The sequence below is a fragment of the Dicentrarchus labrax genome, unplaced genomic scaffold (assembly GCF_905237075.1).
Source record: "Dicentrarchus labrax unplaced genomic scaffold, dlabrax2021, whole genome shotgun sequence".
Classification (NCBI taxonomy): domain Eukaryota; kingdom Metazoa; phylum Chordata; class Actinopteri; family Moronidae; genus Dicentrarchus; species Dicentrarchus labrax.
In genome coordinates this window covers 23,994,170-24,017,191 of record NW_026136711.1, presented here as the reverse complement: position 1 = coordinate 24,017,191, position 23,022 = coordinate 23,994,170, and the positions used below count along the sequence as shown (strand labels likewise).

The 23,022-nt window shown below is 39.3% G+C and overlaps 1 protein-coding gene across 10 annotated transcripts in view; it reads left to right on the top strand.

The window, feature by feature from the left end:
• The window catches only part of atp2b2 (ATPase plasma membrane Ca2+ transporting 2), a 71,087-nt gene extending 48,072 nt beyond the window's left edge, over window positions 1-23,015 (top strand). For 4 of the 10 annotated variants that reach the window (XM_051415215.1, XM_051415218.1, XM_051415214.1 and 1 more), the window contains 11 exons: window positions 2,496-2,737; window positions 4,083-4,317; window positions 9,244-9,423; window positions 9,542-9,629; window positions 9,755-9,861; window positions 10,963-11,154; window positions 12,725-12,938; window positions 13,057-13,268; window positions 13,381-13,488; window positions 13,658-13,840; window positions 19,095-23,015. In XM_051415215.1, the coding sequence (XP_051271175.1) occupies window positions 2,496-2,737; window positions 4,083-4,317; window positions 9,244-9,423; window positions 9,542-9,629; window positions 9,755-9,861; window positions 10,963-11,154; window positions 12,725-12,938; window positions 13,057-13,268; window positions 13,381-13,488; window positions 13,658-13,840; window positions 19,095-19,406 (2,073 nt within the window). In that variant the 3' untranslated portion in view covers window positions 19,407-23,015. Of the gene's footprint in view, window positions 1-2,495; window positions 2,738-4,082; window positions 4,318-9,243; window positions 9,424-9,541; window positions 9,630-9,754; window positions 9,862-10,962; window positions 11,155-12,724; window positions 12,939-13,056; window positions 13,269-13,380; window positions 13,489-13,657; window positions 13,841-15,726; window positions 15,917-16,235; window positions 16,289-19,094 lie in introns of all 10 variants that reach the window. The other 6 variants (XM_051415216.1, XM_051415221.1, XM_051415219.1 and 3 more) reach the window with 5 other exon arrangements.
• Window positions 23,016-23,022: the final 7 nt, after the last annotated feature.

The following is a 23,022-nucleotide window of genomic DNA, read 5'->3' as shown; positions in this document are numbered from 1 at the left end:
TGATTAACTACATTGCAGATACAGAATCTCTATCAACACATTTCAGCAAGTGCTGTGTAAAGAAAACAACAAGAAGAAAGTAAAATTCAAAAGCGTAGAAATGTCAAGCTATCCTTTTAAATCTATTCCTGGTTGGAGGCTTGTTTAGGCGCAGAACAGCAAGCCTGCAGTCAGTCTATTTTGGGGCAAATAGCACAGACTGAAGGTGTCTGCTTAGCAGCAAGTCAGAAGCATTATGTTCAGTGTGCTTTTTTCATGCCATGTTGTGTGTGTACACATGTGTGTTTATGTGTGTGTTAGACAAAGAGAGTGTACCTGACAAGCTGTTCTTTAGCTGTGAGTGTAGGTGTCAAGTGTACTGTTGGTACTATATAGCAAGACCTGGAGGAGACTAGCTTTTAGCTCAGAGCCATCTAATAGGGATCCAGATGAGCCAAATCTAATCAAACAGGATGGTGTTCTACAGTACTGATTAAGAGCATACAACAACAGTTGGTATTCACAACTTTACAACTAATTTGATTTATATTTTTTAGAGCTGAAACAGTTAATCAATTAAACAATCAGTCAAACAATGAATTGTTATTTTGATAAGTGATTAACCATTTCAGTCATTTTGCAAGCAGAGGTGTCAAGTGCCTCTGGTTCCAACTCCCCAAATCTCAGGATTAGCTTTTTTCTTTCCTTTGCATATATGACAGTAAACTGAATATCTTTTTTTAGACTAATGGTTTGATAAAAAAGGGAATTTGAAGACGCTACCTTAAACTCTACCTTTTCTAAATAAACAGTTAATTAATTGTTAAGATAAACATTAGTTGCAGCCCTGATTTCCTTCATTAGCATTTAATCTAGTTTAGATTTAATTAGAGTGAATATCTTTTTTATCCATACGTCTTTTTATCAAACTAAAATGAATATCAGCTTGAGTGTGTGTGATTATGTGAAGAGGCTTGTTACAGATAGTGACAGTGTCCGGACTTATGAACATCAGTGTCACTACTGTGGTCAGTGTGTGTGTGTGTGTGTGTGTGTGAGTGTGAGTGTGTGTGTGATATTGATGATGAGATTTGCTCTATCACAGTGGCTTGAATAAAAAACAATGTGCATTTTGAAGAAATATGGATAGGCACGCTATATGCTTTATTGATGCTTCATTCCGTGTGATTTAGAGAGAGTGAGTAAATGGAGTGAAGCTCGGGAAAATGCTAATAAATAAGGACGGGGAAAGGGAAACACGGGTAGACACGAGGACATTTGTGAAGTGAGATGAGTCAAAAGATCCTGTAAGAGAATCAGAGCCAAAGAGTAAGAATCCCCAAGTGGCGAGAGCACCCTCTCTTTTCCCCAAGTCTCTTCTTCCAAGTATGCTTTGCCCAGTGTTACCATGGCAACGCTGAGTCTTCCACAAGCTGACCACATGCACACACTTACACACTTGTACATACAGTAAGTGACTAAGTGTGTGTGTGTGTGTGTGTGTGTGTGTTTGTGTGCAGTTTCACACATATACTGCAGCACCTGCACAGCCTTGTGCACGGATTTGAGCAGACTCACATAATCTACAGTAAAAGGCTCTACTGTTGGCTGATAATAAACACACTCCAGCTTTAAGAGGCAGATACATCACATACTGTATAACATTTTCCTTTTAGTCGGAGTAAACACATTAATCATTAAAAATAATCAGCAGCAATTTGTGATTGTTCGTCGAGGAAAAAAATGACAAATATTTTCTGGTTCCAGCTTTTTAAAAGATTTGCTGCTTTACTTTGTCTTAGACAGTGACAGTGAATTGGTTTACGTTTTAGGTTTTGCATTGTTAGTCAGATAAAACAATGCGAAGATGTCACTTTTTGCTCTAGGATGTTTTGATGGCTATTTTTTTTTTTTTACCAAACAATTAAAACATGTCACATGCTGTTCCTGTGGTTCATACAAAATCCAATGTAGTCATGTAGAAATGTGGTTACTGAGATATTTACTGAGCCGGAGAAAAAAACATGGTTCCAAATGTGCAATTAAATGTCCAAATTTAACAAATGTCCAGATTGCAATGTGTTGAACCGTATGCCTGAAATAAGAACATTCACATTTGATTCCATCTATCTCATCGCCTACCCTCCCACACAGAGCAACCCTTTCACCTGCTAGATGGTTAATTATCACCAGCAGCTATTTCAAGCATTACATTGGTTGCACTGCACTGAAGAAAAGAGAATCTCATTGATTGAATAGATCACAGAGGAAACAATATGGATTATTTGTTCCTGATGTGCTCAAATAAAGACTTTAGAGTATCCATACCGCTGTTTTATTGAGAAAGAGCAAATATAGATGAACAATCATAATATAGCTTTAAAGCATCGTAAAAAGTAGATAGTAGTAATAGAAAAACAGCCACAAGTAGAAAATCACTGTTTATGTATTAAAGCAAATATTGGCCTGAAAATAGATCTGAACATCCGAAAATCTCTTCCTCTGCCTCTCTCCAGCCCCCAGATAAGGAAGGCGGTCTGCCGAAGCAAGTGGGCAACAAGACAGAGTGCGGCCTGCTCGGTTTGGTCTTGGACCTGAAGCGAGATTACCAGCCAATAAGAAACCAGATCCCAGAGGAGAAGCTTTACAAAGTCTATACCTTCAACTCTGTCAGGAAGTCCATGAGCACTGTTGTCAAATTGTCTGATGGGAGCTTCCGCATGTACAGCAAGGGAGCCTCTGAGATCGTCCTCAAAAAGTGAGTCTGGTTTTGTAATAAACAAGATGATGATCATTTCTGATTAAAATGGCCGCACGCGCAGTGTGCGGTGAGAGTGGGCTGACTTTCCATTAGAAGGTCATACAATTGTGACACTTTACAGTACATTACAATAACAACACAATAACAAATGATTAACATCAAAGGTAATCATAAAGCTTCCTCCACCCACTTAAGGAATAAGCAGAAATTTTCTTTTGACAATGGCTGTGGTTAAAACACATTTAACAAACAGATAATTTTACATACTTATGTACACATGTTTGCTCAAACCAACAAAAGTCCTTAAATTACTTTTGTACTTTTGTGCAAATTACAGTTCATTAGCTTTTTAAAATTGCTTACAGCAAATGAATTTAATCCAGGGTTTGTGTTGCACTTTAAGCCAGTATAGATATTTATTTTTCATTTGTATGTGTATTTATTCAGCTAATGACAAATTCTCTAGCTGTACCATTGGTCCACTCTCAGTGGCTCAGTGGTCATCAAGCACTCCTGAGCCATTTGACCTGAACATCAAGGATCATGCAGCCACAACCTCTTACATGTGTTGAAAATGTGGTGGAGTGCTTGGAGAAGTGATAAAAAAAAACATCAGCATGAAATCAGTGTATCTATTTTTAATCACATTTGATAACCTGGGAAATTGCAGTATATTTTTTGTGGAGTGGGCATAGGATTACATCCTGGTCAAAATCACTCACAAATACAATCTCAGTTCCATTTTGTGGATGTTCTGGAGCATTCAATCATATCACATGATCTTCATCAGCTGATGGAGTGTGCCAGTTGTCATGGAATTAAATGTTTAAGGTTCTTCTTATTAGCAGTAGCATCACATGATCTTCATCAGCAGATGGAGTTTAAAATAAATAATTCACAAATATTTTTCCACAATGTCAAGAAGCTTGATGTGGCATTAGAAAATTGACATTTTGGGAAATACCCTTATACCCTAACATCTCTCTCATATCTGTCTGTGAAATATGAAGCTACAAACAGCAGCCGGTTAGCTTAGACAGCAACTCCCTTTGGCATGGACTTTAGATTTAGTCACTTTTAAGACCCTTTTACGTGCACAAACAATTCTATATAACAGCCTAAAGCAGAGAGAAAACTCTTTTTACATATGGCCTCTTTAAGTGTGCATATTTAGACCACTGATCATTATTTAGACCACTATGTTTTCTGTTCATTCAAAGTCACTACAAGTGAAATACTGCATTAAACATTCAGTACTGTCTGAAGAAGGTGTGTTGGCAGAAGATTATTCTACAGTATATTTGGTTTTCCATGTCGGGTCATTTAATGCCTTTAATTACAGATGCAGCTATATCCTGAACGAGGTGGGTGAACCAAGGGTTTTCCGTCCACGGGACAAGGATGAGATGGTAAAGAAGGTGATCGAGCCCATGGCATCTAATGGCCTGAGGACCATCTGTGTGGCGTACCGTGACTTCTCCGGTGATCCTGAGCCCAACTGGGAAGATGAGAACAACATCCTCAGTGACCTCACAGCCATCTGTGTTGTTGGGATCGAGGACCCTGTCAGACCAGAGGTAGGAGAGTGTCAGATATTTTGACGGACAGCAGAGCAAATGGGCTTTACATGCATGCATCGTTGGTGTTTCCTCATTATAACTTTTACCTTAAGGTTTTACATATTCTACACGGTCACTTCTGCCCTTTCAACACTTTATTCTTTTAAATATTTTCTAGACTTTTTAAGATTTCATGTCTCCACTGTACTAATTGAGGACAGAATTAAATATAATTGATAAACCATCTATCACCTGTGAACCTACTCTATCAACTATCTATAATATGCTTAGTAGTTTTCATACCTACGTTTGTGAGGGCTTTTCTAAATACAGTTCTGTAATAAGTGAGACAGTTGACTGAGAGACAACCTAGAAATCAGTTAATCAGTGAAGTCAGTTAATCCTGCATGTCAACATAGTGTCAGTAGAAAATCTTTTTTGAGTAACATCATAGAAAATATCTTGTTGTTACAAGAGCTACTGCAGAACTGTGTAATATTATATAAATAAATTATGTGTGATGATAATTACTATTATTAGTAAGCCTCCTAAAGAACTGTATCTGTGTGATGTTGGAGAATTAAATCAGAAGAGTTAACGGTATATACGTTATACAGTCTATATATAGTTAAAAGTCACTATAGGAACAGAATCTTTGATGTTTACTGTGTCCTACTCTGTTGAAAGTTTTCAATATGTAATTCTGGAACAACCCTCAATTACCCTTTTAATGCTATTTTGATTTTGATTGTTACTGAGCCTCTATTCAGTTGCTAAGTCATAAGAAGTCCAGATTTAGAGTTAAACAGTTCAATCGACTTTAGTTACATCAGACCAGCTCCTGTGATCACTTTCATAAAATCACCCCCTCGTTTATATCGAGCTGGAGCTGTGGGGACAAAGAGTGGACAAAGTAACAAGACTCTGGTGACAGCAGTCGCCTGCACAGTAAGCTGACAGAGAGGGATCATGTGGCATTTGAGAAAGACTTGACATTAGGGTGTGTGTATAATTCAACTGCTTCACTGATGATTATTGATCAATGAAATCCACACTTAGCTTTAGCTAAACTGAATGTGTGCTGCTCAGTTTCTGTACATTGCTAATATTTTTAGCAAGTTGCTACTTATATGTGTTGCAGTTACGATGTTCATGGTGAAGATATAGTGTATTATATAGATATTATTTTAATACATTTGTATATTTATTGAATGTATTGGGTCCTCAAATGTGCCTTTTCTGGGTAACACACAGCTCTAGGACATTACTGTGCCTAGTGAGAAACTATACTAGATATTGAGCCTTGGACCTGTTCAAAATCAATTCTGTAAAAAATATATATTTTTTGTTATAATTTTATTTTATTCCAGGACTTTTACTTGTAATTCAGTATTTCTTCCATTATTTAATGCTTTTACTATGAGTACTTATTTCAGCTCGGTTGAAGGCAAAACAAACAATTTACAGAAAGAAGTGATGCATCAAGAAATTATTTCTTCCGTTGTGTAAAATCCTTTTATGATGACTTTCATTTGAAAAAAAGCAGGAATATAATTAAGTGAAAGAAAGTCGGGTGGAAAGAGATATCTGTGTACAGTAGGAAAACTGACCTCACTTGACAGCTGCAGGTATAGGGAAGCAGGAAGCTAGATGACTACTGCATTATTCAACTTTCTCCTTTCATCTTTTTTTTCCACCCCCGTCCTCACTCTCTAATACAGTGTCTCATTCAACCCCTCCCCATCATGTTTTCTTCTTTCCATCTCTCCATATTGCAGGGTTTTACTTCCACCTTTTTCAGGTCACTCTGTTTTTCTTTTGACTTTCTCTACATCTACGTTTCTCTTTCGCTATGCCCTTCTCTCTATCCGTATAATAATCCTAGGAACAACTAACAAACAAAAAAAACAGCAAAGGTTATAGATTTAAGCCAATTACAGAGTAGACTTAAAAAATAAAAACTCAGAAATAGTAAGAAATATGCAGGAAAAGACAAATATTACATGTTGGATGTGCAATAAGGCAGATTTCTGCAAATCCTGCAACATTTGTGATCAAATATTTCACACTTTAGGTGTAAATATGTTCTAAATATTCCCTTGCATTGCTCCAAAAGAAGTTTGCTGCACTTATCTTTTCTTCCACCGCAGAAGTCACTTAACATCTGACATTTTCAGAAGCTTATGTAGAAAAGCAATGCTCTGAACACCGCTGCACTTCAGTAACATCTTTCCAGATCTCTCAGTAAGAGTGGCTAATATTGGAAATGAGATGACTTTCCGCTCTGCTTAAAAGGTCACACAGAGTGGTAAACATGTTTTTGGTTTGTTTATTAGTCTCCAATTTCTTCCTCCAGAATGCGATGTTCTTTTAATAACTGGCTGCTCTGTTGGGTTGCCTCCAGAGAGGCAAGAGATGAGAGAATGAGAGAGAGAAAGGAAAAGAAAGTGAAGAGGCAGGGAAAGATAAACAGATTCAAAATCAAATTCATGTCATAGGGCCGACAGACTGCAGAAGAAGGACGAAGGGTAAGGAGAGAAACAGAGTAAAACGAGAGTGTAACCAGATCTATCTATCCAGAGTCTATCTATCTAGATCTCTATTAGAGACATGAGAGGCTTGTTTTTCACCTACTAGCCCCCTACCCTCTTCCGCTCTTGGCCCAGATTGTATTTTTAATAAGCCTCCACTCTTCCTCTCTCCACCTCTTCTTTCGGGTGACCAGTCAACTAGAGCAATAGGAATCCAAAGGAAAGGGGAGTTAAATGGACAGCAGGGATGACAGATAGGCAGACGGGAACTTGACATCTTGATGGTATGACCTGGGTGGAGCAGAGAAAGCAGCACATAATAACTTGGCTCCCCTTGTCACAATATTTACCACAAGAGCTTCTTTAGTTTGTCAGATTATATTATTTAAAACTAAATACTAATGAATTAATGTACCTTGTGCTCTTTGCACAATCTGTAAGTGTTTACCATTTTAACACATTACCAACTCAGCTCATGTATGAATACTGATGTTAACAGACCTTTTAAGTGCACATTTGTGAATAATATTGTTGTAATTTTCAAAAGTTATTCAACCTTCTTGACCTTTTCCTTATTGTTAAGTTGGTAAAATTATAGCCAGAATTCACATTCACATATCTGGTTGTTTTTTTCTAGAGTCCTTGAAATATTTCCATAATGTGACTGGTGTCCATTGAAATGTGTAATTCTTCAAACCAGTCAATATGTTATATTAAGAAATAAGACATTCTTTCTACAAACAAATTCAAAAGCAATAAAACACCATTGCTCTCTTCAATACACTTGTTTTGCTGCTACAGCCATATTTAGTCTGCTATGACCAGTACCTTATGGTAGCTAATGTTAACAATGTAGACAAACGTATTTAATGTGAACGTTTTCTGCACTATTGCTTCTATTATAGTAGGTTTAATTTTTGGTTTGTTTTCTCACGTGGCAGCTGTTGAGCAAAAGCTTCTATGCCATCTATGATGAGCCATACCACAGAATTATAAGATGTGATTTTTTAAGTAGGACACAGACAAGTTCTGTGTTTCTGTTTGTTTAACCTCCAGCTCATTAAAGACCTGCCCTCCCCCTCTGTATAGACTTACTTTGTAATCCGCTCCCTTTTAATGAGTTAAATCCTTCATGTTTTACACGCATGAGCAGCTTGATTTGACAGTTTAATGTCCAATATGTTTTCACATTGCGGTGGTGGATTCATTTGGTTGTGCATCTTATGTTGTACTTTGCATGTATGTGTTTATGAGTACAAGAATGCTCCCATATGCATGTGCAATATGTCAAAGTGCCTGTGAGTGTGAAGTGGAAAGTGTGCATATTACTGCCTCCATGTGTGTATGTATGTGTGTCAGAGAGAAAAAGATAGAGTGAGTCCCAGGCCTGGTGTATCTGCAAATGGATGTGAGTTGCTGTTACTGTATGTGTGCACACGTTTGTTTATGTGTGGGTTTGGAGAGCAGTGCTCGCCCACACTGACCTTTGTCAGAAAGAAGATGTGTTTCTGAATTAATACTCTGCTTTTGCTTGCTGGTTTCACCACAGATCAATCTTTGTACAGTAATATCTCCCAGTTATTCTACGAGACCACTATCTGGAGGGAAAAGAGCTCAGATAAAATGCTTTATTATGTATATCATTAAAACAAAAGGGAAAAGCCAGCAGAATACTGTTCTGATAATGGTATAATGGAGTTAGATTTGATTTGTATATGTGTACCTGTATGTGTGTGTTTTGTTTGTCAAAGATTGCTACTGGTATATTCTTGAAACAGCTATTATGAATATTTTATGGATCACATAACAACTTGTATGTTAAAGTGGTTAAGGGGTTTGCTGGAGGTGACCAAGAAAATTATCACCCAACAGCTTATTGTCAGCTCTGTAGACCAAGAAAGTGTTTTTCAGCTCATTATATTGGTTTTCCAGCTTGTACTGTTTTGGTTCAGTTTTCACCACTCTCATACTGTAGCATACTGTAGCACGGCTGCAGCCGGCAGCTGTATGCAGCGTTAAAGCCCTAAAAAAAGGACTGAATGTAACCTGCCCAGCACCAAATGGCATGATAAAGTCTGCGACTATCTGGTGAACATGGTGGACCATTTATCACCAAATGAGTTAGTGGAGACCAAAACAGGGTTAAAAGGAGAGTGAATATTGGACTCATTCATTAAATGACCAGTAAAGCGACTACACATGAATGCTAATGTTGCCCCAGATGTGCTAGATGTGTACACAAGTAGCTGTTGGTTAAGTTCTTTTGTTAGCCAACAGTTACCCTGTGTTGTGTTTACAGGGCTGCCCCACCCAGGTTTACACATTTGTGTGTGCACCATCTATATACATATCCATCTATATATTTCTTCAGTAGCAAATCATTTTGCACATGTGTTTATGCATCCATCTTTAGGTGCCCGATGCTATCCTGAAGTGCCAGCGTGCAGGCATCACAGTGCGCATGGTAACAGGAGACAACATAAACACAGCCAGGGCCATAGCTATCAAGTGTGGTATCATCCACCCCGGAGAGGACTTCCTCTGCATCGATGGTAAAGAGTTCAACAGGAGGATCCGCAATGAGAAAGGCGAGGTACAGTAACTACTGTCAGAGTGAGCCAGAGAGTGAGAGAAGCGGAGCTCAGGAGCAAGATACCTCTCTAAACCTTAATCACAACCATCTGTCCTTATTTCTGTTTGTGCGTGTCCAGGTGGAACAGGAGCGTATGGACAAGGTTTGGCCTAAACTCCGAGTTCTGGCCAGATCTTCACCAACTGACAAACACACACTTGTCAAAGGTGAACTAACTGTACCTTTTTCTGTATATTTTCTTATTCATTAATATTTCTTCTATTTTTTACCAAGCATTTAATTTGTCAGAGTTTCTCAATGGCATGTGTTTGTGCGTATGTGTGCTTGACAGGCATTATTGACAGTACTATGGTAGACCAAAGGCAGGTGGTTGCTGTGACAGGAGATGGGACCAATGACGGACCTGCACTAAAGAAAGCTGATGTTGGCTTCGCCATGGTGAGCAAACCCTATTTTCTTTTTTTCCTGTTTTTTTATCTTTTCTGTCTTGCTTGCTGTCTTTTGAGATTGATCTCAGTCAACATCTGCAGATATCTTCTTCACCTCTGCAGTATTTATGGGTTCTTCTCAGGCACGCTGCCTCTGGCTGTGTAGATAAGGAGCTCCCCCTAGTGGATTTCTGAGCTCACACAATGTCTCTGCAGTAAATTTTCCTTTTAGTCTACAGACAACTGAAAGCAAAAATAAACAATAATTATTCTGTTCTGCTTGTAACTCACAGCTTTATAGTTATATATTTGTTATTTGGCTGCTGTGCTATTTTCTCTATTTCTGCTCCCCTCATAAATTAAATAATTTGGCTCTTTACCATTTCCTCTGTCCAGTAGCATAAAGCTGTGGTTATCAACCTGTTTTGTCCTGACTCCACATTCCTATCAGATAAGTTGATGTGTCCCCCCATTGACATCACCTGTCTTATTCTAGATGTATAGATTTTAAGTGATTTCAATTGGTTGTTAGTTAACACTTGGTAAACGTTTGTTAAAATACATCTTTTATGCAAGACATGGTAAGGTTACTGTGGATGTTTTAACAAAAGGATACATTTTGTCTGGTTGCATTCACACTGTTGCGTGGACATCAATTACATAAATGGGACCCAGTCACAAACATGTCCTCACATGTAGCTTTTTTTTCAATCACCACTATTCAGCACAAGATTATCCGAGTATGTTTATGTATTGCTGCACCCTGCAACTCGTACTGTAACTTACAAAATGTGACAGAATATCAGGAAGTGTGTCCTGCTCTTCCCATAAATATGGTGCCTCTCATCATCAAACCACCAACACACACACATTAACCCCTTAATTAGTCTGCATAATTATTACCCATAATCAGAGCTGACTCATGTCCACCGTCCAGTTTTTGACCAGTGGCTACAAATTTGATTCAGAAAGATTTCTTTCATCTGTGTGTGGTAGATTGAAGAATAGGGCTGTATGATTCAATAGATGATCCGCAAAATCTGAAACATCATAGTTGTGTGCTATCAAACCTTAGTTTCTTTCTGACTGCACCTTTTTTGCACTCCTCCAGGGTATTGCTGGTACAGATGTGGCCAAGGAGGCGTCAGATATCATTCTGACTGATGATAACTTCAGCAGCATCGTCAAGGCAGTAATGTGGGGCAGAAACGTCTACGACAGCATCTCCAAGTTTCTTCAGTTTCAGCTTACTGTCAACGTTGTGGCTGTCATAGTGGCTTTCACCGGCGCCTGCATCACACAGGTCAGAGTGGTGTGTGTGTGAGTGTGTGTGTGTGTGTGTGTGTGTGTGAGAGAGAGAGAGTGAGAGAGAGAGAGAGTGTATCTGCATGTGGGGGTGGGCGAGATCCAATCCAATCCAATCCAACTTTATTTGTTAACACTTTAAAAACAACCAAAGTTGACCAAAGTGCTGTACAGGAAATAAATAGGACATCATAAATGTAAACAGTGATGGTGATGATGATGAAGACCACTGTGAGGAATATAGACGTGATGGTGATAACACTGGAAAGTTCCCGTGGCAGATAACACGGACGAAGTCCGACGGCGACGAGCTTGATGTCCGGGCTGCAGACGCTCTTCACACGACGTGCCCGGCGTTACACCACCTGTTGTTTATGAGCACGGACAGCCCCCTCCTTTCTTCATGCCGGTCGCGGTGGTGTCCCTGACGGCTCGAACCGTCTGGAAGCCGGGAATGGGACAATGGAGTCCGGTATCTGCTCGATGATTGCAGGGATGTAGAGTTTAAAGCTCATCTTCTTCATCCTCCGTTTAACCCCGCTCTGCAGCCTCACCGTCTCCTCCTCAGCTCCTCCGGTATGGAGGGTCTCTCTCCGGTCAGGATGCTAGGGGCCTCAGGGCGACATCTGATCGCGGTTGAAAACAATGCGACTCCCCGTTGCCATGGAGACCAGCGTAAACAAAAAATAAAAGTGCTCAAAAACGCCAAAAAGTATTTAGGCACATGAACAAAGTAGTAAGAAAGTAAGAAAGTAAGAAAAGAGTTCAAAATAGCAAAAACACACTGAAAACACACTAAAACTACAACAAGAAAGGAGCTGCCATGACAGGCTGCCGTTGTCACCGGCGCCATTCCATGGAATCAGAGATGATGAACTTTGAATGAACAATTATGCAACATCTCATTCCTGTAGGCAAACACAGATCTACTACAATGAAAATACTACGGCAAGTCATGAAAACACATTCTGAAACTGTGTATCATTAAACAAAACCACAAGCACACACACAATACATCATATCAAATCACAGGCGTTACATCAGTGGTTCTCAGCCACTGCGGGGGGGCATGGATGTACAAGTGTGTGTCCGTTTTGTTTTGTTTGCCTTGTGCAGGGTCACATTTACTCACTCAAGGGGAAAAAAGAGATAAAAGATAAATAAAGATAAGCAAAGTCATTGCTGGAAATGTTTAACGTAATTATTGATGAATGCTTAATATATCCATCTGTGTCTGGAATATCTTTTCATGCTCCGTTATTGAGATTGTCATGGATTGTTGGGATGCATCTGTTTTCACTGACAGAAGGCACCCTGTCTTAGGAGTGGGTTGTATTATTATATAATTATTATTATCTGTTATAAACTGTAATTAAAAAGTTGTTGAGTGTAACACTTCATCAAATATTGAGCAAAATAAGCAAAACAATGTCTTATTTTACACAAATACAGCTGTGAAAAAGCATCAGTTACAGTGACTAAATTACTGGTTATTGGTTACTTTACACCCCTGGCAGTATGGAAGTTATTGGTCCTTAATTCTTGTGATTTCCGTTGCATTTCACCAGGACTCTCCCCTGAAGGCTGTGCAGATGTTGTGGGTGAACCTGATCATGGATACTTTTGCATCTCTGGCCCTGGCGACAGAGCCTCCCACAGAGTCTCTGCTGAAGAGGAAGCCATACGGTCGCAACAAACCTCTCATCTCTAGCACCATGACAAAGAACATCCTCGGACACGGAGTCTATCAGCTCATCATCATCTTCACACTGCTCTTTGTTGGTACGGACTATAATTTTGCTCTGCTGTATACCAGGGGTTCTGCACCTTGCACCATGTGATGCAATATAGGTTAAAAATTCATCATGTCATTCTAATTGTCTATTTTTTATCCCTGTAGGTGAGCAGATCTTTGACATTGACAGCGGGCGTAATGCTCCTCTCCACGCTCCTCCATCTGAGCACTACACCATTATCTTCAACACATTCGTCATGATGCAGCTCTTTAACGAGATAAATGCCCGCAAAATCCACGGAGAGAGGAACGTCTTTGATGGCATTTTCAGGAACCCCATTTTCTGCTCTATCGTTTTTGGCACCTTTGCTATGCAGGTAGGCAGATGCAAATGATTTGAGTTTATTAATGATGATGATATTCATCAGTGAAGGTTAATTTATTTTTTCTCCATATATATTTTCATTGCTTTTGCTTTGCTCTGTGTAGATTGTGATTGTGCAGTTTGGAGGGAAGCCATTCAGCTGTCAGCCTCTGGACCTGGATAAGTGGATGTGGTGTGTTTTCCTCGGGCTGGGGGAGCTTGTCTGGGGACAGGTAACACGCAAACTCATCTGTTTCTCTGTCTTTCTATTTTCCCGCTGTGCTTGTTTTCTTGATTTTATTCTAGTTTACCATGTTTTAATCTACCTTTATGTCTCTCTACTCTACTATACGCTTGTTAACTTTCCTTTTGACCCAGTGCTTTGTCTTCTCTATGGGTTAGGTGATAGCCACCATACCCAATAGCAGGTTGCGCTTCCTGCGGAGGGCAGGCCAGTTAACTCAGAAAGATGAGTTACCAGAGGAGGACGTGAATGAAGACAATGAGGAGATCGACCACGCAGAGAGGGAGCTGAGGAGAGGACAGATCCTCTGGTTCAGAGGACTGAACCGCATTCAGACTCAGGTGAGGACACGAGATGGACTCAAGACATTCTATCTTGATTTAAACAGGTTTACTTATATAAAGATTGTTGTATCATTGTATAATTATACAAATTAAAGGTTTTGTTTAGTCAGTTAAGCAGCAGTCAAGCAGCAAAACTTTCACCAGTGATGTTTTCTGTTTGTCTGTCTTTGTAATATAATCAATTTTCAGTAGGATGTCATGCCACCTCAGACATTTCCTGCCAAGATTACCTCTAAGAGGAAGTTCTAGACTATGTTATATGTTCTTCATGTTAGTCAGTAACAGCCTTAAAGTAATTTTATCTGAAGATGATTTATTTAGGTACATGAAGCCGCAGCTTTCTCTCGCGAGGCTGAAGAATCACCAGTGCGGACCTGTGGAAGATCGACGGTCAAATCTCGGGGTTAAATACAACCGGAGATAGTCACTGAATTGTTCTCACTGTGACCAACACTGCACACCGTTATCACTGTGATATTCAAGACAGTTTGCCCTGTGTGTTGGATTTGTTTCATTTTACTGATGTGTCACTGATGGTCCAGGGTGAAGCTATCCCATGTCACAATTCCATGGATCAGCATCATACAGACGCAGCCAAACGAGACATAACAGGTTTTCAGTATTAAAGGAAAATGGTGGTTTATTTTAACTGATTGTCAGAGCTCCGGCCATCGCTTCTGACAACATTGTAGTTCAATGGGGCAACAAGCAAGAGCAGTCAGATGACCAAACAGGTTTAAAACCCTCAGGTTAGGTAAGATTTATTTGGAAGAGAAAACAACAGCATACTATAAAATTACAACAGGAGTTGTTCATTGTAAACATCCATCACAGGTTACAGACCTGACTGTAGTTGTGTACACTTGTGGTGTTTCTTTGTAATGACAGTATACAGCAGGTGCACTTCGTTTCACTTTTACCTGCAAAATAAACTGATTTAACACTTTTTTTTTCCCCCTTGAGATTTTAGTAATGTAGTGAGGACAGTCTTATCATAATCAATAGAAGCGATCACCAAAGTTACAAAAAACAGTTATAGTAAACCATAGTTTTTCTCTAATTCCTGAAGTACGTTAAAACGAGTGTATACACTGAATGATGTAAATGACTGCATCTGTATGCTACACATATGCTATATCCAGTCACTTAAGGGGTCAAATCACCCAAATTATAAAACTAATTTTCTGTCTTACCTTTAGCCATACAGATAGTTTTCATTTTATTTGTTTTGGTTTGAGATTTTGGCACCCAATACAAATGACGTGAATTGAATCTAGTTGTCGTGACAACATTGAAAAATTCCATTTAAATAATGCCCCAGTTACTCTGGATAATCCACCAATATACTGTCAGTAGTTTTCATATTAGTTAATGCTGTGAGCACCACATCTGAAAACCATTCACCTTCATTAATTCAATTGTATTCAATATTATTTGAATAGCACCGATTCATAACTAAGGTTATCTCAGGACACCTTTTAAATAGAGCAGGTTTACACTGTTCTCCTTATAAAATTATTTACAGAGACCTAACAGTTACCACCATGAGCAAGCACTTGGTGACAGCGGCAAGGAAAAACGTCCTTTTAAGAGGCAGAACACTCGAGCAGACCCCAGCTCTAGGTGGGCGGCCGTCTGCCTCGAGAAAAGAGAAAATATTTTTGGTAATTTGGGTGAACTAACCATTTGAGTCAAACTCAGCATTTAGTTTAGGGGATACTACACCCTGACCTGTCGCTGCCCCCCACTCGCCCATCGTGTTATGATTGAGACACTTTGTACTCCCTTTACCACCAAAATCACCCAGCCAACCTGTGTTGCCATTTGGTCTCTGTCACTCTGAGCAGCCATTTGTCCTCTCCTGTCCTGCTTTCCTCCCACAGATTGATGTAGTCAACACCTTCAAGAGTGGCACCTCCTTTCAGGGGGCGGGGGCTCTGAGACGCCAATCATCCACCACCAGCCAGACCCAGGATGTAACCAATGTTTCTAGTCCTAGTCACGTGTCCTTGTCCAATGCCCTTTCCTCTCCTACAAGCACTACTGCTGCTACTGCTCCTCCCACTACTGGCCGTGAGTCAGATCTCTGTCAGTCTGCTTCTCTGCTCTCTTTACTTCAGGGGTGCCATCATGTCATAAACAAAAAGTTATTTTTTTCCACACTTTGTCTGGCTTATTATTCTTTAAACAAATTACTGTGACAGTAACCCCAGTTTTGGGGTTGGCATCTCTGAAGGTTCGTCTTTTTTTTCTTGCAATCTGCTTTTTTCATTTCCTCTCTTTCTTCTGTCTTTTTTTGCTGTTCATACTGGATTTCAAATTCATCTTGATATCTCCTCCCATGCTTGGGTGTACTGTCCTCTCATTGTTGAATGTGTGTTTGTTTCCTCAGAGTGCTAGGAGCGCAGGACTAAGGGTGATACCCACGGCGTGACATTTCAGGTTGTGAGTTTGTCTCCCTCTGCTCATCCCCCATCCATCGTCCCATTTTCCAATCCTTCCATTTTATGTCTTGACGGACATTAATGTGAACTAATTCCAATCAACTCACCAAGGGGCTGGGTAAACATTCAAGTATAAGTTGCAATGTTGTTTCACCTGTGAGTTTGCTACTGATGAGGCAAATCATGCTGAACTGAGCTGAGGCAAATTCTACCTGCTATTTCATGTATTCTCCAGCAGACACAGCATCTGCAATGACAAGAAAACATAAAGGAAGCTCCAATATGTGTGGTAGACTTTAAAAAAATGTTCTTTCAAATGGGGATTCCAAATGGTGCAACTAAAATCTACCCACAAGTGGGGGACTGTCAGTATCAGGGACTATCTCTTTTGTCCACCTCTATCTCTTTCATTCTCTTTCTTTTACACACACATGCACACACACACACACACACACACACACACACACACACACACACACACACACACACACTGTCTCTAAGCTTTATCTACTTGATGAAAATCAGATATAAAACTCTGCTCAGGGTGTGTGGACAGGAATGGAGGGGACAGGAGAATCACCATAAAGCAATGCTGCACCAATAATTCATCCCATCTTGTCGCTTCATACTGTCGGTGTAGTTGACTGTCATGTTGCCATAGTTACGGACAGAGATCCTCTGCAGCACCACCGACGTAAATTCAACCCCCCACCCGTTTCTGACACCCCATCAGTGTTACTTGTCAGACATCCTGTCACATGCACTCATCCAGACAGGCTCCTCTTATTATTTTTCTTTATCTGTTTTGTCTCCTTATACCACACTCTGCCACAGTTACTACAGTAGCAGTACTACAATATTTACAGTATATAGAGTATCCATATGATGTACAAAACAGTACACTGAGGAAAAAAAAAACGTATTTGCTTATTATATATCATAAAAGTGCAAAGTAGCATCTCTTTTAGTACAACTTCCCATTGAAAAAATATTATATTTAGGGTAGACAATATTTTGGAAAAGACAATTGGATTCAAAATATTTGGTCCTATAATGATTGAGGAGGGAAACAATTTTGTTAATTGATAAATTTAAATTTTGTTTTTACTTTTCTCTGCTTTACATCAATATGAATTGATTGATACGGGGTTCTTCATTGCTGGTTCGGAAAAACAAGTAATCTGACAATTTTAGAAATTGCGACAATCATTTTTCTCTATTTTCAAATCTGAAAACTATTCAGGAATAAGAAATGTCAGTGGTTGCGGGACTAACAATCTGTGTGTCTGCTGATACATATACTGTTGAATTGGTGGTCCATAATAACTTAACTATTGTTTAATTCACAATTAGATGATTATCATCTTTCACTGACATTTAAATATTTGGTAGACTGTGTATTTTACTAGCATTGGGATAATAAAATAGCGTTGCTATAATAAACAACATTATATTTTTATGGCTTCAGCTCACAAACATTCTTGAAAACAAGATGGCATTTACACAGAATAATTCTGCAGAAGAAGTTTTGTGACACCAACAGGAACGTTATAAATACAACCAGAATGGTGTGGTATATACCCCTGTGTGCTGACTTAAATCAATGTTCTTTAAAGGCATCAAAAAGTATATTTTTTAGCTATCAAATTGCCCCTAAATTTCAGCAGCTATTGTACATGCAGACAGGTTTTGACTAAAGGAAGACTTTCCCAAAATGTCCAAATTGAACTGACACACAGATACCTTCCTCACTAAAGGTTCACATAGTTGTTTGGGGCCTATACTTGAGTGTTTACTTAGACGTGCATGGAGTTGAATACACACTTTGACTGTCAGACCTCTGACAGTAAACCTATTATTTTCATTATTCACTTCCACATGTTTTGTGTCAACAGTGTGTGCCGGTGTCCACTTGTCTTGTTGCATGTAGTTTGTTTACCTCCTGTTCACTTCTTGTATTCATAATATCTTAACCTGTTGTGTTTGCTCGTTGTCTAAATGCCACTGGTTAATTTAATTTTTTATTTTTTTTTTTGGATGTGTTGTTTTGTTTGTACACTGCAATGCTCGTGTCGAACCAACCTCCTAATGCAGGCTTGAGTTTGACTGTCTCCATTGCCCCGTTTGGGACTGTGCTTTACCCACCCTGTGCTATATTCGTGTGTTTGTGTGTCCCATTCAGAGTCTGTGTGAGACAGTGCTCTGGTACCTCCCAGAAGTTTTTAAACCACCTGATTGGATCTCTCAGATCTAACCTCCTTCCTTCTTACTGACCTCGTCCACCAGATTTCTTCAAACTTGCATGTGATATTCTCCTTTTAGTTTTTCTGTGAGCATTCCATTTATTAACGTGGCTTGTTTCTAGGTATACAGCACATTGGACTAAAGCGTATACTTACAACGAGCGTTTGTGTTGCTTTGGTATTTGTTTTTCTTGAAATGTATGATTTGGTTGTGTTTTTTTATGATTGTGTTCCTCACTGCTTTTCTTAGTGCACGCCAAAATTGAGTGACTTGTGAACTGTAGTCATATTGTGTGAAAGCAGAACAAAGACTGCAGTTGTCTTTCCTCTTATTGCTCCTTCACCTTATCCTCCTCCTCCTCCTCCTCCTCCTCCTCCTCCTTCTCCTCCTCCTCCTCCTCACTTCTTTATCCTCATTTGAGAGGTTCTGTCCCTCCTCTCTGTACCTTCTCTCTCCTACTCCCCTCTTTCCTCTCATGCCGAGGGTCCCTCCAGCCCTTTCATTTTGTCTCTGGCATCACCTCTCATCGTTTCTCTTCTCTTTCCTCCCTTTTTCTACGACAGATCCGCGTTGTGAATGCATTCCGTAGCTCCCTCTATGAAGGCCTGGAAAAACCAGACTCCAGATCATCCATCCACAACTTCATGACACACCCTGAGTTTAGGATAGAAGACTCCACGCCCAACATCCCCCTCATCGACGACACGGACGATGATTCGGCTCGGAGAAGGGGGAAGTACTCCAGCCAGCCCTCATCCCCCAACAAGAATAACAACGCCATCGACAGTGGTATCAATCTCACCATCGACACCAGTAAATCAGCTGCTTCCTCCAGCCCCGCCAGCCCTCTTCACAGCTTGGAGACCAGCCTCTAACCCTGATCCTAGCCTGAGCTCTTAACCTCTAAAGTAATTTCCTTGCAGTCTGGGGGCACCTCCTCCAAATCCTCCAGACCTTTAACTGCAACCTTACACCTTGTCACCCCCCAAAATGTCACCGAATCCAGCTCATTACTCATCTTCCAGTGCCCCCTCTCCCAACCCCCCACATTTCCCACCTACACAGGACAGGTCTTGTGACAAAATCTTCATCTCTCCCCCTTAACCTTGAGCTCTTAAAGCTCTCTGCTCCTCTCGACATGGAGTAAATCTAAAGTAATATGGCAAGGTGAAAAGAAAAACAAACTTAACATACAATCAAAAAAGCGCAACAAAGCCACAAAACCTACACAGCCATCCTGCTTTTGTGGTTGTATGTGTATGGTGGCGGCAGCGGTGGTGGTGGTGGTGGTCTGTATGACTATATGCGTGTTAGCATGTACTGTATTAGCGTGCCGCTGACTGCACATATGTATGAACTGTGTCTTTAGTGGCACCGGGAGGAGGACAATGAGGAGGGAGACACTGCTGAGGAGTAAAAATCGCAAAACAGGACAGACTCTAAACTCCCCTTACACTCCCTCTCCTCAACAATAATATTGTCAATACTGATAATAGTTTAAATTAAATTGAAAAACATTATTATTATTCTGATTCTCATTCTGATTATTATCGTTATTATTATTGTTGCTCCTGCATGAATGTACATTACCCAAGTTTTATTTAAAAGGGTTTTAATTTTATTGGAGTTCTTTCGTTGTGATGGGCTAGGCCTCGCGGTGGACTACTATTTTAAAGACAGCTTCTCTGAGTTCCTGGCCTGCAAAGTTCCCTCTTCTGTGTGGCATGAACATGTACCCGACTGTAAAAATTTATTTCATCCATAAACAGAAATGTGTAACGAGGTTGTAGGGCTCAACTTGCACAGTAGTTTTGCACCTGTCGGAAAAGAGGAACGCAAAATAATATTGATGATGATAGCATTTATGGGATATATTCTATAAATATAAATACATATAAATATATTTAGAGAGAGTTTATCTTTGTTTGTTGGCATGTTGCCTTGTTCCTGCTTCAATGGCTCAAAATACTTTGACTTATTTATGTCTTAAAGAGAATGTAATTTGTTTACAACCTCGTAGAGATAAACTTCCTGGTTTCTAGAAGGAGAGAGGCGAAGCTGGAGCTCAGAAGGACCAGAGCTGTGTTGGTGTGTTATTACTGAAAAACCTTGTGCTGGAATTTGCCTGCTATCTTTTCAAATATTGTAGATATTTTTAGAGGATTGACAAACAAAAAGAAACCAAAATATAATGGGATACGTAGTAAATGTGGAATCTTAGTATTACGCTATATGATTGTTGGGATGAAGTTGGAGTGGCTTGTCTTTTCTAAACGGAGGCCTCCTTTTCGTGACAGAGGGGGAATATTTAATTCTTTTTTCACTACTTCTTCTTCTTCTCTTTTTTTTATTGTGTTTTTTTTTCTGTGCTTCAGCGCTGGCCTGGGGTCAGGGCTCGAGTCAAAGGCTGATATCAGGACCTTTACAGTGAACTGTCTTCTAGATAAACCTGCTTGTTCAAAGGACTTGATGTTTTAAAAATATGTGACCATCAAAAAGGCTGCAATCGAGTCATATTAGAAATCTGCAAAGTTATATTTGGCTTATCTGTGCCGCACGGAAATCAGACTTTTTTTTTTGTTTGTTTTTGTTTAAAGTTTGGAATATATTGTGTTGTTTATTTTTTATTTAATTCTGATTTATTTTTGGTTCAATGGATTTCTTTTTCCTCTAGCAGAGGGACACATGCAGCCCCACAAAGCTGTTGGCATTTTTAACATCTAAAAAAAAAAAAGGAAAAACTGACAAAAAGAAACAAACAAATTACAACAAAAATGGAATGTTGCTTTGACTCTTTTTCTATATATAAAAAAAGACGATCCTTTTCTGCACTATCTGGTTATGAATGAAAACTTCTGTGGTGTAATTCTAGATGTGCTTTTGTGTGTTTTAACCGAGCTTGTCTTCCTGCCGTCACAGAATATACAGTACTCTAGCATCTCAACTGTACTCACTAGTTGTAAACTATTTATTGTGCTTTGACCAATCAGACATTACAAGAGAGAAGTTACATACAGAATGCACATTTACCCTGTCTTATTGCACTCAGAAGGACAAGGCCACTTAACTAGCCTGTACTATTGTTATTTCTATTTACTAACCGAAGTCATTGGCAAGCATGACGTGATAGGCTCATTATGCAACTTGAAAAAATTGACGGTTTTTCTACTTAAAAAAACAAATCCTATACACTACTACAGTATATACAATCATTTATCAGTGCATCTTTTTCTTTTGTATATCCTCCTCCTCTGTCATTTCCCAGTCAATCTGTACATCTGGAGAGGGTGCACAAGCTTTACCAGTCAGCTCAGGCGTGTTGAAAAAGTAACATGGACCATTTGAATAAAATCTGTCTTATTTAAGTTGAAAAAAACAGTCTGGATTCTGATATTCTGCTTACAAGCTGTTGATTTATTTTGTTTCCTTGACAATTTATTTGTTTGTCTGTAAAAAAATTAAAAACAATAAACAAACAGCGTTTTCAATAAAATAAAAAAAAGACTTAAGCCAACATTCTCAATACACTTTTACATCCAGGAGGACATTCAGCTTTAAGAGAATGCAAAGACGACAAGTTTAAAAATAATCTTTGTAAATACAGCAATGAGTCTACACAGGACAGAAACTCCATGCGGACTCGTGTGAGAACAGGAACTCTTCCTGACTACATCTACCATCATGCACCAAAACGAGTCATACTGCCGACGCAGCTGTTTGGCTGTATGTAATCAATCACTGCTCCTGTCAGAAACACTTCAAAACATTGTGATTACATCCAAATGATAACACGTGTTGTAACAACCAATAATTATGTTGACGATGACACCGACAATGATGATGATGATGATGATGATAATGCTGATGATAATGATAATGATGATATCAATGATACTTCTTGCAATATACTCTCACCTGCCTCGATGTACTGTATTTAGCAGCATGCAGTTTGTGGAACAAAGAAAAAGAGAAATGCCAACAGATAACTTTTTGGCATACTTAGCCATTTATGGGTAAGTGATTTAAGTGTTCATCTTGTTTTTATGATATTTTTTTTATCTATACAATAATTGTAAATAAAGAACTCAATGTCTTTGTTCATTTAATACTATGCAAAAAGTCATGCTTTTTCTGATTGTTACCCACCCTTAATCCTAGAGTGTGTTGCTGGAATGTTTGTGGTCTCAAAAGTCAGTGAAAACAATGTGATGTAAATTATTTTCTAGCTTGAGGAAAAAGTTAAATGATGATGAAAATTATTTGCTATGATACCATGAGGAGGATGATAATAATGGTGGTGACAGTGATGATGATGATGATAATGATGATGATAATGAACTGTGACTCTTGCTGCTTGACTGTCCCATTTACCACACTCCTGACAGGAGCGCAAGTGAAAAACATAATAAAAACAAAAAAACGAAAAATCACTAAATAAATCTCCCAGAGCAGCATGACCCAGCATGGTGTGTCCTGGCCCCGTGTGACATG